The sequence below is a fragment of the Lacerta agilis genome, chromosome 8 (genome assembly GCF_009819535.1).
Source record: "Lacerta agilis isolate rLacAgi1 chromosome 8, rLacAgi1.pri, whole genome shotgun sequence".
Classification (NCBI taxonomy): domain Eukaryota; kingdom Metazoa; phylum Chordata; class Lepidosauria; order Squamata; family Lacertidae; genus Lacerta; species Lacerta agilis.
This window is the reverse complement of record NC_046319.1, coordinates 25,582,483-25,598,321: the sequence shown is the minus strand read 5'-3', so window position 1 is coordinate 25,598,321 and position 15,839 is coordinate 25,582,483. Positions and strand designations below refer to the sequence as shown.

The following is a 15,839-nucleotide window of genomic DNA, read 5'->3' as shown; positions in this document are numbered from 1 at the left end:
AAAATATTGCAATACAATTTATAAATCCACAGTCCATCTTATGCATAACCTGCATGTTTGCTACATGAACATATTTTACTCACTGAAATTACTATCAACCCTCACCAGCTACTTTTCTTTTTCACTCACATGGGGACAGTCTAGCATTGCCTGAAATTACTACCATCTGGAAGGACCAGTAGAAGAGGAGGAGGAGTTTGGATTTGATATCCCGCTTTATCACTACCCAAAGGAGTCTCAAAGCAGCTAACATTCTCATTTCCCTTCCTCCCCCACAACAAACATTCTGTGAGGTGAGTAGGGCTGAGAGACTTCAGAGAAGTGTAACTAGCCCAAGGTCACCCAGCAGCTGCACGTGGAGGAGCGGAGATGCGAACCCGGTTCACCAGATTACGAGTCTACTGCTCTTAACCACTACACCACACTGGCTTTCCCTAGTGAAGTGGGGATCCCTGACCCATTGGCTAGAAGCAGCCTGCAGCCAGATTTTATCCAGTCCTCTGGGAGCAGCTGAGAGGTAATAAGGCTTTGATGTTGCAAAGTCTACAATTGAATATCCTTTCTCTACAAGAAAATTGCCTATAAGATCGAAGAGGGAAATGCCTCAGTAGAAGGGGCGATTCATGTTACTTGCAAGTATGCAAAAAGCTGTGTATGCATTTTACAAATGTACACAATAAATTTTCAAGGTTACCACTGCTTTCCGAAGTTTGAGGCTTCAAGCAGTTGGGAGCGAGGGCTTGCAGTTTATGTAAATAAGTCATTTGTATTTTTCTGCTAGTATTATGGGGTTATTTTGCTTTTGGCACAGTCAGAGCATGTAAAAGTCATGGGAGGGCTCTTTTTAATAAGAAATGCCACCAGCAAAGCTGCACTTAGGCTGCATTGCCAAGCATGGCTTCTGTATCTTGCTCATGCTAGGACAAAACAGAAACCAAGCCCATATTAAGTATGTCGTGTGGTTAAAGCAATTTGAGTTGTTTATTTTTACTAACTGATGTAATCTATATAAACTTGCAGATGCACTAATCATTTTGAAGAAACGGTACTTTGTCTAAATCTATCTGCCTAAAAACAATCTTTCTCACAGCATGTTTTCTGATAAATGGGAAGCTGTACCTAGTATCAATGAAACCTAATCTCCACTAATCTGGCTTCTGCCCATGGTGCAGAACCCCCGACTGTCAAAACACATGTGCCTCACTAATGAAGGAGAAACTGTTTGTCACCTGAAAAGCCAGGGAGATGCAGGGCAACTGCTGTTGAAATCGTGTTCCACAGCGGGCCTCATTTGACAAGTCCCACTGCCTTCCCCGTGAAAAAGGAGGAATGCCTCTCCTAAAATGCCACCTGCAGTTCTTAACAAGTACTTGTCATAAAAATATGTGTCAGTATGCTGCTCATTTTAACTAGGTGACCCTTTTTAGTTAACCTGATTAATCTACTGACCCAGGCCAAAGGAAGCACTTATCCATTTCATATAAATAAAGCATGGGAAATTGTAGCAGGAAACAGTATGAGACCCAGCCTTGCTGAGCCAAATTATATCACTTCAGAATACAGGGAGGGGGACACTACTTCATATCAAAATCTCTATGTGCATAGGGAACTACCCTGTCAGAGATCAGGCCACCCTAGAACCTTCTGCTCTGCCCTGTTAGCTTTCTGCATTCAGGGAAGCACCTAGTTGCCACCTGCACTTTGAAGCGGGAGAGTCTCAGAAGGGTTGAGTCACAATCTTTTTCTGAACATATCACTCATCCTTTAGTCTTCACTCCTGAACTTTATCTCAAAATCTTCTTATTTATTGCTGTGGGACTAATGTGCAGTGAAAGATTTCAAAACTGTTGGCCTTTCAGCTTTTCTCTGCCTCACCTAAGGACATTTTCTGCCTCCTTACACAAACACTGTTTTCTTGCAAGTTCCCCCTCCCCACCCCTTTTTCTTTCCCCTCCAATGCTTTTCCATCCATTAATTTTTTAATTTCATTTGGTACAACACTCTAACCTGCTGTAATGATAGACTGTTTGCTCCCTCAGATGCAAGCAATACAAATTGACACCACAAAGGGGGGAAAATCAATGGGAATCTGAGGCAGAGACTTTTATTGATAGATTGTTTTATGAATCATAGCGCCTGTCTCCTTACGGTGGCATCACAGCTTTCATTATTTTGTAGAAATGGTCTTGCCAGACTAGTTTCAAAAATAGCTTTTACAACCAAGTAAAACAATGAGTGCTGAGCAGATATTTCAGCTGGTCTGGCTGCAAAGTGAACAGCTTCCTGGAGTTTGGATACCAAGTATGATGCACAGCCTGCTCATAAATTCTGCTGCTAAAAACTCCATTACACTTATCCTCCCAAGATCATTTGGGAACTATTTGATGAAGGAATAGCTCCAGGCATCCATACAAAGGGCTGCGTCAGCCACAATACCATTTTTAATTACTAACGAGTTGGTACCAACAATTGGAAACTGTCTAGCTTTAAGTGAGAGGTAAAAAGCTGGGATCAGGAAACGCAGACAGTGTGAAGGAAAATGGCATCACTGTCAATTATACATGTAACAATAAGGGAACTGATAACAATATAACATTTGCAAATGTGATTAAAAGAATTTATGATTTTTACAACTGTATTCAGAGAGCTGGCAGAAGCGACACTCCAATGCTTACCTGTTTAATTTTGTGTGGAACAGCATAGCAAGCCTCACTGCTAAAGTTTACTTTTTTATCAATAACCTGATACTTTGGATCTGGTTCCTTTTCTGTGTCTGAAGCATATGTATCCATGTCCTCATCCTCACAACAACTGCCTGATACTTCCAAAGACTGCCCAATGCTCCTGTCATCACCATTGCTCTTCAAGTTGTGACTGCAGGCAAAAAATGCATTAATGGATATGAGTCACATAACCTCTCAAGTCTCCAAACCCTTGGGGTCCCTTCCTACTCTGTAATTCTATGATTTGGGTATGTGTGATTTCCATACCCTTCTTCTCATGTCCTGAAGATCAAAAGCATCTGATTTGGATTTTAAATTACCCACAATTCCCCAAGATGTCCCAACTGTAAACAAACTGTCATTTGTTTAAACCATGGTTTCAGATCCTAGCTTGTTCTCAAACCATAGCTTAAACAAATCACAAATGGAAAACAGATGCTTTCTATTTTCTTCCTCGGAAAGCAAGAGAGATAGAGGAGGGTGAGACTCCAACACTCACACAGACAGGCACATTCATTTTTCTTATTATGTCTGAAATGGGCTATAAAATCTTGGGACTCTTTAACCAGAGGAAATAAAAGTTCCATTACAACTTTCCCAACAGTTCTCATCAATACATGCATTATATCCTACCGCATTCGCAGCTCGGTGACTGTGGCATATGGCTCAATATATTTTTCTTGATCTTGCAAGTAACTGGCATCACTCTCAGAAAGAGATCGATGACGTGGCTGAGGGATGGCAATGGTCCGTCCAGTTAGGGTTGTCACAAGAATAGCTGCGGCCAGAGCGGATCTGGAAAATAAAAATAAATAGATATTGAAGCGTTTACAATGGCTTAGAACATTTTATCTCATTTCTGACAGGAATAACCTAAATGTTATTGCGTATAAGCAACAGAAGATGCAAAACAAAGATGGTGGGCAAATTGCCACCTTTGCTTTCCATTTTTGATAACATACCTTGAATCATTAGGAGCTTAAAATGTAAAGTCCGAATTAAGTCTCCAAGGTAATATCACGTGCCTCCCTCTTATCAACTATGGGAAGAAAAGAGCCTTGCACATACTGGCTAGTTTTTTTCAGCAAGCTATGCTCATGTATCTGTGGGGCACTAAATCACAGGATCAGGCCATCTCCTCACCTTTCTTTCTTTCTTTCATTACCTTGAAGAACAAAATGTGAACAAAATGAACCTCTTAAACCTTTTCTGGACTGTACCACTTCACCCTGCAGGCAGGATGCTGTGTATCTGAATACTGGCTCACAATTTTCTTTTTGAAGGAAAGGATTGCTTTTTATGTTGAAGAACATTCAAGCATGAAACCTGTGTCTGAAGGACTACAGTCCAAGAAAAGCTCCACCACCACTTGATTCTCCTACATGCCTACTCAGAAATAAGTCTTACTGAACTCAGGACTTACTTTCAGCCCTGATTGTATAAATTTGCCAGAAGATGCTGCTGTGTTGTGAGCGTGATTTTGAAAAGGTAAAAAGGGAGGAAGAAAGTGAGATTAAAAAATAATCAGAAAGCAAAATGAAGAAACAGTGGTTCTTTTAAAAGTCAAAACAAAAGGTTAATAATGTTTTTAAAGGACTATATTTTACTTAAGTCCATTTTTCTGGGCTAAATTAATTTTAAAAACAAAAACATTTCATTACTCTTATTTGTCAGGTAAACAATAATAATCTTTGTAAGTGATCTCTTGCAAACACTGGTGTTAAATGTAATTGTATATAGAGCTGCAACGTGATTAAGAAATTTTAACTTAGCCCCACAAGTGTTATTCATTTAATCAATTTATCAATTAAATTTGCATGTAAAACAATATTTCTGAAGCAAGAAGCATACTTTCTATGTTTTTAGCAAATGCACACATGTATTTCTCATGTGTGAGAGAGAATATATATCTCCATTGATGGCCTGATTAATCAGCAGCACTTTTAGTCAATTATTTTTAATCACTTAATCCAACTGTAATCTGCACAGTCCCCTCACACATTCTTTGAATGAGTGAGGGGTGTTGTCTGACCCCTTCTAAGGTAATAGAAAACAAAGCTGCAGTCTTTATTATAGTATTAGGGAATGATATTCAACCATTTCCACTGTGATCAGTACAAGCACACCAGTGTAAAGTATATGTCAACTAGTTCTTGCAAAGGAAGGAGAGTAAAAAAAAAAGAGTCATATATTTGTGCTGCTAACTGGACAGTTCCAATTGTTGCTTTTTTGTCACTCATCAGATTTTTTTAGCCATCCTCATTACCAATTTAAAATTAATTTATAATTAGCATGCTTAAATGATTAATGACTTCAAAGCTGCAACCCTACATATTATTGGAATGTATTAGGTTAATGTTACAGCTGCAAGCAAGAGAGAGGCATGCATTTTAAATATATATCTATATATATTCCATGCAATGACTGGTAATCAAGAGATGAAAAACATTAAGACCTACCTGGGCCTTTCTGGAGAAGGGTTTGGACTACGAGGGGGAGGGGTGCGGGGGACGGCAGCTTTAGGTGCTATGGTAGCTGCAGGGATCAGGCCATGAGCTATATGTTTCTAGACAATTTAAAATAAAGTTAGTTGGCAATGAATGACCAAACACAATGGAGAAACACAAAACTAAGTATGCACAATGACTAGAAACAACACAAAAGGGGAGAGCAATTACATGCAAATTAATGTATGTATTGGATCCAGGGCCATAGCACTAAAGAACAGGAGCACTCAATATTGCAGCATGGCAACTGAACAATGAAAGTACAAAATACATGTATTTGGAACAAATGTTGCAGTCCTGTCTGTATTTACTTGGAAGAAAGTTCCTTTGAAAACCGTGGTACTTAACTGCTAAGTAAATATGCAAAGAATTGCACTATTAGGTCTCATTAATTTCATACTTTTAAGTATGTGCATAGAATCCGAAGAGGACTCGGTGCACAGAGTTATATATATTAATTTACTTCATTTAAAAGAGAATACCACTATGCTATATTACAAACTGGTTTGAAACTCCTCTTGGGAAACTGCTGTGAAAGGAAAACAAGCCTGAAATCTTCTGGGATGAGCAAAACTGGCATGAGAGATCTTTAGATCCTTAGAGACAGAGCAATTGACATGTTTCATATGAAATATTTAACCACTTGAAAGCCATGCATATTTTTGAACATGGCTATCATATCACCCCTTAACCTTCTCTTCTCCAGGCTAAACATATCCAGCTCTCTAAGCCGTTCCTCCTAAGGCATCGTTTCCAGGCCTTTGACCATTTTGGTTGCCCTCTTCTGGACACGTTCCAGCTTGTCCGTATCCTTCTTGAACTGTGGTGCCCAGAACTGGACACAGCTGCTGGCTTTAACTGGTGTTTTTTCAGGATAGCAACCAAAGCTTTCATTTATTGAAAGGAGGCAGCCACTTCTAACTAGCAGGGCAGTGAGCTATAGGCATTTCTATTTTTAAAGGCCATTTACAGAAGCATATTCCGTTCCCTGACCCCGCTCCCATAAAACTGCAATATTGTACAGACTTACACATCCATCAAATACTTCTGAGTAAGTATGCACAAGAATAGAGCTCATTTGCATGCTAAGATAAACCATAGTTATTGCTACTGTATTATATTTATTACCCACCCTTCACCAGAAACAATATAAAACACAGTATTAAAAGCAGCTTACAACAAATTGCAGTCACTACTAGGTTGTGTCTTAGGATGCTATATCTCAAAAGTCAAACATCTGGGTAAAGTGTTGTGTCTTTAGTATACCATGAAAGTTGTGCCATGAAGGTGCCAGACATACCCGGTACCTCTGTGGGGAGGAAATTTGACAGCTTATGGGCTGCCACAGATAATGCACTCTCCCCAGTTACACACAACCTTGAACAACTGAGTGTGATGGAACTACCAAGATGAGCCCTTCTTAACACCTGAGAGGGTCTGTACCTTAGTGGTCTTTCAGATATTTGGGGCCTATGTTGTTTAGGGCTTTTAAACACTAGTGTGAGAACCTTAAACTGGGCTGGAAACAAGCTGGCAACCAGTGCAGCTCTTTTAAAACAGGAGTTATACGAGTTCTAAACAGGACCCCATCCAGTAATTTGGCCACTCCATTTTGGAATACTGTAGTTTAAGTTTCTGAGTTGTTTTCAAGGACAGCCCCTTGTAGAGCACATTGTATTAAGGCAGTCTGGAAGATATCAGAACATGGACTACAGTGGTGACACAACAGGACAATTCCCATGGTCCTCCTAATAGTATACTGTGAACATACTGGTCTTGCCCATTTTGCTTCCCCCAGCTAACATGCAACAGAAATAAACCCACAATTCCTGGCAACTGATGCAATACTGGTCAGATATTCAAAAAGTTGCAATTAATGCCACAAAGCAGTTATCAGTGGTGTCTACTTTGTAACCTGTGTTGCTAATTTCTTATGTTTGATTGCTTATTAATATTGTTCTAGATCTGGGGGAATCCCCCTGGCTTAAACCCTAGGAATGAATAAATATTACGATTTTGTAACAATATTTTTAAAATAAAAACATTGAGGGGCTTTTAGGTCACTGTTCATAGGAAGCACATACAGTATATTTATATGCATGGCCCTTCAAGCATGGTAAAGCTAACACCAACAATGTTCAGTTGTATATTGATCTTGGATGAACAAGATTAAACAGGATGATTGTCCTGAAAATGCTGCAACAACAGTAACAGTTTGACACGGATGTCCATCCAGTGTGGGGAAGGAGCCATCCAACTTGCAGTATCGCTTTGCATGGCAGAAGTCCCCCGGGAGGCCTCTCCAGTTAAGCGGAGCCTGAAGCAGCAAAGACTTTCAGAAACTTTGCCTGAGTCCCTGAAGCACCACCACAAGTCACGGAAGGCAATGGTGGACGAGGTGGCTTCAATATACATGACTCTACGTAAAGAAACTTCATGCCTAAAAAATTTACACTATTCGCATGAGAACTTCCCTTTCTAGAGCAAAATGTCTTGTTTCTGGACTTATTTTTAGGTTACTGGCATGTCCCAAAGAAACAGAACAGGGACATGACGAAGTATGCAAGGCTTTCCTCTTCTCTCCCGCTTCTGGCAAGTTTTCCAGTGGGACTCCGAGAGTGGGAGTGGAAGAGTTTCTCGGTCGCCATGGCAACCGGCGACCCTGACAAGACACGGGGGGAGGAAGCACTGGGGGGAGCTTCCCTTCCCCGAACCACCACGACCCCGACCCCGGCCCTGATACTCACGAACTGGCCCCTCCGGCCGCTCCTGAAGCGAAGCGCCATGTGTGTGAAAGAGGGTTGAGCAGCGTACGCAGAAAAGGACGGCGAGGGAGAGTCTTCGCCGCCGCCGCCGCCGCTGCCGCCGCCTGGGAGCGGGGAGAAAGAAGCGATTCCGCCCGGGCAGCAGAGACGCTTCCCCTCTCGCGACCACGCCGGAACAAGCCGCGCGGCGATTGGCCACGGCCTCCCGCATCCACCAATCGCCGCTCGCTTTACTGCTTTCGCCTTCACCATAGCAACCGGGCAGCCGTTGAAAGAGAAGCGCCGCCCATTCCTCTCGTCGCTCGCTCGCGCGCATCTTTTCGTTTTGTGTTTTGACGCGGGGAGGGGGGGAGGGCGGAGCTTTGAGTTGCGATTGGCTGGTTGGCCCGGTGTCCGTCAGGCGCAGAGGGCGCGATCTGCTCAAAGCTGGGGTGCTCTGTCTCTCTTTTTCTCTGGAAGCGGAGCTGGCGGGGATTGGGTGGGTTTTGTCGGGAGGGGAAGTGGGGTTCTTTAACTTCCCCCCACCCACCCTCATTTATTGCATGGTAGTAGCCTTTGCAGAAAGCAACCTCTAAGGAGCACTAGGTGCCAGTGAGGGGGGAGGAAGGGCAAACTGGACCAGGAAAGGAGGCAGAAGCCGGACAAGCACACGCAGGGAGGCGGCAGCAGCTGAGGCTCCCCTGCTTCCTGGCTTCGCATAGGCATCTGGTTGGCCACTGCAACCGTAAGGAAGCCAGGCTACATGGCCTGATGCTGAATGTTTCCTGCCTTCTTCCTAACAAGTGGCTGTTGCTGGGTGGGCGCCTGTATTTTCAGCCCTGCGTGTGGCGTGATCTCTCTCTCTTCCCTTAAAGCAAGGGTCTCCCAACCAAGGCTGGATTTAGGTTTGTGGCTCTGAGCTACTGAAGGTAATGGGGCCCTTTATATGTCCAGCTGTCCTTTGTCAACAACAAATTGTCGCTGTTTTTTGTTGTTGAATATATGCCATAGTACTGTATATGGTAATTTATGGACCTAGGTAAAGGACCCCTGACAGTTAAGTCCAGTTGCGAACGACTCTGGGGTTGCGGCGGTCATCTTGCTTTACTGGCCAAGGGAGCCGACGTTTGTCCGCAGACAGTTTTTCTGGGTCATGTGGCCAGCATGACTAAGCCGCTTCTGGCGAAACCAGAATAGCGCACAGAAATGCCATTTACCTTCCCGCCGGAGTGGTACCTATTTATCTACTTGCACTTTGGCGTGCTTTCGAACTGCTAGGTTGGCAGGAGCTGGGACCCAGCAAAGGGAGCTCACCCTAATTGGTATCTAAAACCATTTGCACATAACAAAAGGCTAGCAGGCGGGGCCCATTATTTACACCATAGGAGCCTACACGACACAAAACACTGTGCTGTATGTAGGTTTTATTTTATTTGTTTTTTCTCTTATATTTTGGAAATGTACATCCAGGTTTTTTTCCTTTAATTTTTTTGGGGGAACCCCCAAGAGAGGGGGCCCTAAGATACAGCTTGTTTAGCTTATACGTAAATTCAGGACTGCTCCCAACCTTTACTGGACAACCAGTGTGCACATTTTGAAAGATGGCAACATGGTGCAGAGGGGGTGGGAGGAGAATAGTCACAGGACAGCTGTCATGAGGTGTGTGGCCTAACACAACACAGCCACCATGTAGCGGGGAAACATGGCATCATACAAAATTGGAGAAAGTGCAATCATGGTGAAGCTTTTCATATACGCAGCTGTATTTCCATATTTTTAAAACTGCACGACTTGATGAATTTATGGCTAGAAAATAAGAAAGTGTGTTGAAGGGAGGTGAAAAGCAGCAGCTCTTGAGAAATAACACACATACCAATTGCAGCTCAGACTTCTCTCATAAGCAGGCAGGAACAGCCAGGTTTCCTACTCTCACAAAAATAAATTAGAAGGGTACCTGCATATTTTGCTTTGTAACTTTCTGTGGGGCAGGGGGAGGGGGGCTGGATGCTATTTTTAAAAAAGAAAACACAACATCTGGAACCTTTGCTTGGTGGTGCCAATAAATGCCACTGTAGGCACTTGGGTTGGTGATCCCTGGTTTACACATTCCTATTTTCTGTGTCCATAATAGTGCTATACAGGGCTTTACAAATGGAGTATATACCAGAAAGAAATAAAAACCTCTGACAGGTGATTTGTTTATTAACGGAATAGCTCAGTGCAGATATGCAATGCTTCTGCGTCTCGTGAATATTTCCTTGTTGCCTTATTTTTCCTGTGTGTTTTATGACAGGTGTTTACAAAACGAAGGAGGTCAGTGATGGCAAATGAAGGCACTCCTGTCCGACTAGGAGCCGTTAGTATCCCTTATGGGCATGTGATTGGCCATGAAAAATGGAAAGGCTCTCTGGTTACTCAGGGGATGCAAGGTAAATGTGTCAATAGAAAACATAACATTTGTGAAAATGTAATTAAAATACAAGCTCTGGATAGGGAGGTAGAATATAATATTTAAAGCCAGATTTTTAAAGTCAGTTTTGATCTTTTTGTAAAGTGTACTTGCCATGAGAAGCTATAGCCCTAAATATAAGTGGGAGTAAATTTTATTGAAATTAATGGAGCTTTTTATAAATAAATATTAATGTTGAATAGGTAAACAAGGTTTCACATGAATTCATACTGGGTGCTCTTATAGTGACCCCATTACTAAAATCTTGTATCTCTTATTTCAAGGGAAAGTTAAACTAAGTCTAGAAGATGGCCTGGGAGTCGTAGACTTCCATCTTTCAAACAGATCCTGTGTCCTTTATATTTCTGAAGCAGACCTGGTTGCAGGAAATGGCTTCAAAAGGAGACTTGTTCGCTTTAGAAACGTAAGTGCTGCCTGAAATAGCTGGTGTTTGCCTGACTCCCCATTTATAGAACTTCCATCAGCAAGAATGTCAGGGCAATTTTAACACAGTTCAAGGACAGAGACTTCTCTTCTACTCAGTGCACACTGATGGTACTATATCTGATGCTAAATATAGCTAGAAAACAACCCTTTCATGTAGTTTTATCTTTATCTGTCTTGTTTCAGAAAACTTGGGGTTCTTCCCTGGGATTGCTATCTTCATTTTCTGTTTTAATTTTATTCTCACCTTTTAAAAAAACTGGCTGATTCACATATTATTAGTAGGTGAAACTTTTCACACTATCTCCATACCAGGAAATGCCTTATCTGTTTGATTTCTTCATAACCCGAGATAGCTGGTTAGCCACTGTAAGAAACAAGATACTGAGTGTGACACAGTGGTCATTGATGGTGTTGGGTGTATCAGGCACAGGACTAGAACAGAAGTGGCAGCCATCATCTTGCTTGGCAGGGGGTTGGACTGGATGGCCCTTGTGGTCTCTTCCAACTCTATGATTCTATGATCTTTTAAATAAGTTCAAACTTTAGGCTGATAAATAAAAGCTTGTCAGCAGCGAGGTCCCCCTCATCCCTACTGAGCAAAGATGAACATGAACAGAAGCAGAGGCTTGATTAGAAACTGAACATACAGATCAAAGCACTTTCCATGTTACTTTGTTACCACTAATAGCTTTGTTCCATCTAATTCTTGTTTACTGTTCAAGGCTTGCAATCTCCAAGGAATTGTTATAGTTGAAAAAACCCAGATAAGCGGTCAGTATTTTCCAGCAGTGCAAAAATTTGTTGTCCTGGAACTTGGGATGACGTTACTTCCAGTGGCAAGCCAAGAGGAAGCAGCACAGCTTATTATCCAGCTGGTAAGTCCCTTCAGGAGCTGTTTATACTGCCAAATGAGTGGAATTGTGCACATGTCAGTCATATTACATTGGACATGGGTAGCAAATGGGGAATGAAATGAAGATGGAACAGATAATTAAACAATTGGACTGTGAGAACTTAGAAAAGGATGCTGTGATTACGAAGACCAACATGGGTTCCTCGAAAACAAGTCATGCCAGATGAATCTCATTTCTTCTTTTGATAGAGCTTGGTGAATCGGGAGAATGCTGTGTACATAGTGTATCTTAATTTCAGTCAGACTTTTAACAAAGTCCTTGGAGAGAAGCTGGTAATGAATTTCAATAGGGACAAATGTAAGTTTCTGCACTTAGACAAGAAGAACCAGCTGTACAAACATAAGACAGGGGAACCATGACTTGCCAGTAGTACATGTGAATAGGATCTTGAGGTCTTAGTAGACCACAAGTTTAACATGAGTCAACAGTGTGATGCAGCAGCAATAAAGGCTGCATCAAGAGAAGTATAGTGTCCTGATCAAGGGAAGTCATAGTACCAGTCTATTCTGCCTTGGTCAGACCACACTTGGAGTACTGTGTCCAGAGTTCTGGGCACCACAACTGGAGAAGGATATTGACAAGCTGGAATGTGTGCAGAGGAAGGCAACCAAAATGATAAAGGGTCTGGAAACCAAGTCTTATGAGGAACAGTTGAGGGAATTGGATATGTTTGGCCTCGTAAATAACTACAAATACTTAAAGGGCTTTCACATGGAGGATGGAGCAAGCTTGTTTCCTCCGGCTCTAGAGCCTAGGACCCAAACCAATGAATTTAAGTTACAATAAAGGAGGTTCTGATTAAACATCAGGAATAACTTTCCAGCATTAAGAGCTATTCAACAGTGGAACGGACTAACACAAGAGGTTGTGGAAGAGGTTTTTAAGCAGAAGTTCAATGGTCATTTCTTATGTATGATCTAGTTGAGATTCCTGCATTGCAAGGAGTTAGAATAGATCATGGGTAGGCAAACTAAGGCCTGGGGGCCAGATCCAGCCCAATCGCCTTCTAAATCCGGCCCGCGGACGGTCTGGGAATCAGCGTGTTTTTACATGAGTAGAATGTGTCCTTTTATTTAAAATGCATCTCTGGGGTATTTGTGGGGCATAGGAATTTGTTCATCCCCGCCCCGCCCCCCAAAAAATATAGTCCGGGCCCCCATAAGGTCTGAGGGACAGTGGACTGGCCCCCTGCTGAAAAAGTTTGCTGACCCCTGGAATAGATGACCCTTGGAGTCCCTTCCAATTCTATGATTTTATGCCACCTTTAATATTGTGTATCTGTTTTTATTGAGGCTTTGCAGTGTGTTTACAATGCTGGTGATCTTCGCTTTTTTAATTTTATTCATTTTCTCAGTCAGCAGAGGAGCAGAGCATACAGAAAAAGGGTTAACTCCTTTTCTAGAAGGCAGGATCAACACTACTACTAGGGAGAGGGGGAAAACATGTAACAGAATGAAATGATTAACACTAAAAGCCACTAGAGGGTGCTCAGACTCTCCTTGTTGTCTGTTCCAGGTGCAGGAGCAAGCTAAAGATCAAGCCAGCAACCCCTTTTTGGCTAAGAAATGTCCCCAGCTCTTAGAGGCTTCTGTATTCCAAACGGTTCAGCAGATTCCGGGAGTTGGGAAAACAAAAGCTTTGCTTCTCCTGGAACACTTTCAAAACCTCCACCGGCTTTGCAACGCATCCGTCCAGGAACTTGAGCAAGTAGTTGGACATGCTCTAGCCCAACAAATCCATGCGTTTTTTGCACAGGCAAAGTAACCTCACCTGGTTGGGAAGGTGGAAGTGAACCATGTACACCACCTCAAGCTCCTTGCTCAAAGGACAAAGGTGGGTTATAAACATAGTAAAAACCTCCATGTAGCCTGCACACTTGTCCTGAACAGCGTCTCAAACACATTTTGGATTTGGGTAGTGACCTTGCTTGTTACCGCTATGGCAGACGGTTGTCGACTTTTGTCTGAAGTTACCTGATGTAAGCCTTGTATCTGTAACACATAAGTAGCACAGCCAGGATCCTAAGAACTGCAGCTTACCCCACATGCCTAAGAAGGCTTTTTATCATTTTTCAAACATCAGCTTCCATTTCCATAACAAGCTTCCCCTGAAATTGTGGGGGGTTCGCAAAAGCAGTTTGCAGGTCAAAAGACCAAATGAGATTACAAGAATTCCACTGAGTGCCCACCTGGAGCTGCTATTTGGATCTTAGCTACCGTACTTTTCCTTGGCAAGTCGAAGCACCCACTTAATATAAAACTTCTAGTATAGGATGAAATGCCCTGAATGTTAGGGTTAGGGTTAGACGAAGAAGCGCTCTGCTCACAAATGCTTAAGTAGTGAGTTCTCAATTATTTTTGGCTGCCATTCACACACCCTTTTTGCAAGAAGCTTTGGTTTTGTTTATTTTGGAATGACTGGGGAAAAAACCACTGGGGGTCCAAGCCTCTGGAGAGTGAAGTGGTGCCTAGCCTGACTGTTGCAAACATGAAGCCAGCAGTCGAGCTGCCATTTTCTCCAATAGGGACAAGCAACTTAAGAAGAACCATTGCTGTGGTTGCCTCAGACGACTCATTAGAACGAGGCTCCTGCTGTCACAATTGCCTGGGGAAATATATTATCACAAGTGGTGCTATGAAACCAACCAACCCCCCAAGTTGATCGCAAGTCTGTGAAGCCTTATTTATTGCTGTTGCATCAGCTTTCATCCGCACCTGACCTGACCAGCTGCCAGGTTGCTTTTGCGTAAATCATCTTGTTTCAGGTGACATGCTTGCAAACCGGCTGTCTTGGAGCAACCTGAAGATCACTTTTCTGCCAGGCACCTGGGATGCTGCCAACCTAAAACACGTAGGAGTGTCAGAGTTAAAAAGGGTGCCTGACTCAGACTTCCTCATCTGCCGGTGGCATTCTGTATGCCTTTCGGTGGAGTCATGCTTTCGTGAAACTCAAAGGTTATAACCAGGCCCTTCTGGGCAAGGCTCCCAGCCTGCTGTTTGGTTCTCTTCAGAGAAGTGGACACCTGGGAGAACAAATGGAAAGTGATGCATCTCTCTTGATTTTTTACTGCCTGCAGTCCCATTTTAAAGACATCCCCTGTGGATGTTCCTGCATTTTGGCTATGGATGAATCCACTAATTTGGTTCCTGTCCCTTGCACAGTATTGGCCATTACAAGCACTCATTTCTAGACAAGCAAAAAAAAAAAAAAGATTTTGCTAATTAATTGTGTTCTCCAATTAGTGGTCCTTTGTTGGTGGAAGGCATCTGGTAGCTGAATGGTGGAGGGATGCAGTTTTCAGTTATTCCTGTGTGGTCTCCAGATCTGCTCCAGAAGGTCCCCCAACCCTCTGGAGCTGATACTTTGGGGTTGGGGGCTCCCATGTCTTCATCACAGGGACACAAATTGGACAAACTCTTAGTCTATAGGCTGCCGACGCATTCTAATTGTCTCCTCTTAACAGGTTAACTGATTCAGTATTGCTTTTCATCACTTTTGAGGGTCTTTTGGTTAATTTGAAAATTTCACTAAAATTGCTTCTTCTTTTTTGCTATTTTCACTAACACCTTTATTTTAACCTCATCTAAAACCAAGTCTCAATACATGTGTCTGTACTTGTTCATAGTCTCTCCTCCTATTACACTCTCCCCTCCCCTCTGAATGCCCCGCAAAATTGTGATTTGGACAAAGACCCATATGTAATTCTGTAAAATATGGTGTATGGCTTTTATAAATAAAAATAAAATAATCACTAAATGTTTTGCAAGCCCTAGGCACAAGAACCACAGGTGATCAGTTCTAAATTTCATTGATTTAATCTGAAGTGAATAATTTCAATGAACTATAGGGATTTTTGTAGTCCTTGATCTGTGATTCTACTGTATTGAAAGAAATGTGAGAAGTGGACTTGGGGAAAACAAATCATTGAAGGGTCCTCGAAGGCCATGTGGGACAAAGACCCATAGAGGTCCGTCTTGGCTAGGGTCTAGGAATCTGTGGAAAGTGGCCCTGAGGTGGCCCTTGACTCCTCTTAAACTGGAGCACATGGGGACTCT

At 42.5% G+C, this 15,839-nt stretch overlaps 2 protein-coding genes across 5 annotated transcripts in view; one reads left to right on the top strand and one right to left on the bottom strand.

The window, feature by feature from the left end:
• CEP89 (centrosomal protein 89) overlaps positions 1 to 8,211 on the bottom strand; it is a 56,330-nt gene extending 48,119 nt beyond the window's left edge. For 2 of the 3 annotated variants that reach the window (XM_033156638.1, XM_033156639.1), the window contains exons 1-4: positions 7,978 to 8,147; positions 5,183 to 5,289; positions 3,357 to 3,518; positions 2,676 to 2,874 (exon numbers count right to left, since the gene is read on the bottom strand). In XM_033156638.1, the coding sequence (XP_033012529.1) occupies positions 2,676 to 2,874; positions 3,357 to 3,518; positions 5,183 to 5,289; positions 7,978 to 8,016 (507 nt within the window). In that variant the 5' untranslated portion in view covers positions 8,017 to 8,147. Of the gene's footprint in view, positions 1 to 2,675; positions 2,875 to 3,356; positions 3,519 to 5,182; positions 5,290 to 7,977 lie in introns of all 3 variants that reach the window. The other variant, XM_033156640.1, reaches the window with a different exon arrangement.
• A 203-nt stretch (positions 8,212 to 8,414) lies between these two features.
• FAAP24 (FA core complex associated protein 24) lies at positions 8,415 to 15,571 on the top strand. Of its 2 annotated transcripts, none has more exons than XM_033156636.1 (6): positions 8,415 to 8,473; positions 10,268 to 10,403; positions 10,708 to 10,847; positions 11,593 to 11,745; positions 13,300 to 13,617; positions 14,309 to 15,571. In XM_033156636.1, the coding sequence occupies exons 2-5, from the start codon at positions 10,295 to 10,297 to the stop codon at positions 13,546 to 13,548; spliced, it is 651 nt and encodes a 216-aa protein (XP_033012527.1). In that variant the 5' UTR covers positions 8,415 to 8,473; positions 10,268 to 10,294; the 3' UTR covers positions 13,549 to 13,617; positions 14,309 to 15,571. The 2 variants fall into 2 exon arrangements, with proteins under 2 accessions (XP_033012527.1, XP_033012528.1); XM_033156637.1 differs by lacking the exon at positions 8,415 to 8,473 and adding an exon at positions 8,518 to 8,719.
• The last annotated feature ends 268 nt before the right edge of the window (positions 15,572 to 15,839 follow it).

Bases quoted from the DNA above. Each gene is read 5' to 3' on its own strand.
- FAAP24 (XM_033156636.1), top strand. From the start codon at position 10,295: ATGGCAAATGAAGGCACTCCTGTCCGACTAGGAGCCGTTAGTATCCCT. The intron at 10,848-11,592 runs GTAAGTGCTGCC...TTACTGTTCAAG, and splicing joins GACTTGTTCGCTTTAGAAAC to GCTTGCAATCTCCAAGGAAT. The intron at 11,746-13,299 runs GTAAGTCCCTTC...TGTCTGTTCCAG, and splicing joins CACAGCTTATTATCCAGCTG to GTGCAGGAGCAAGCTAAAGA.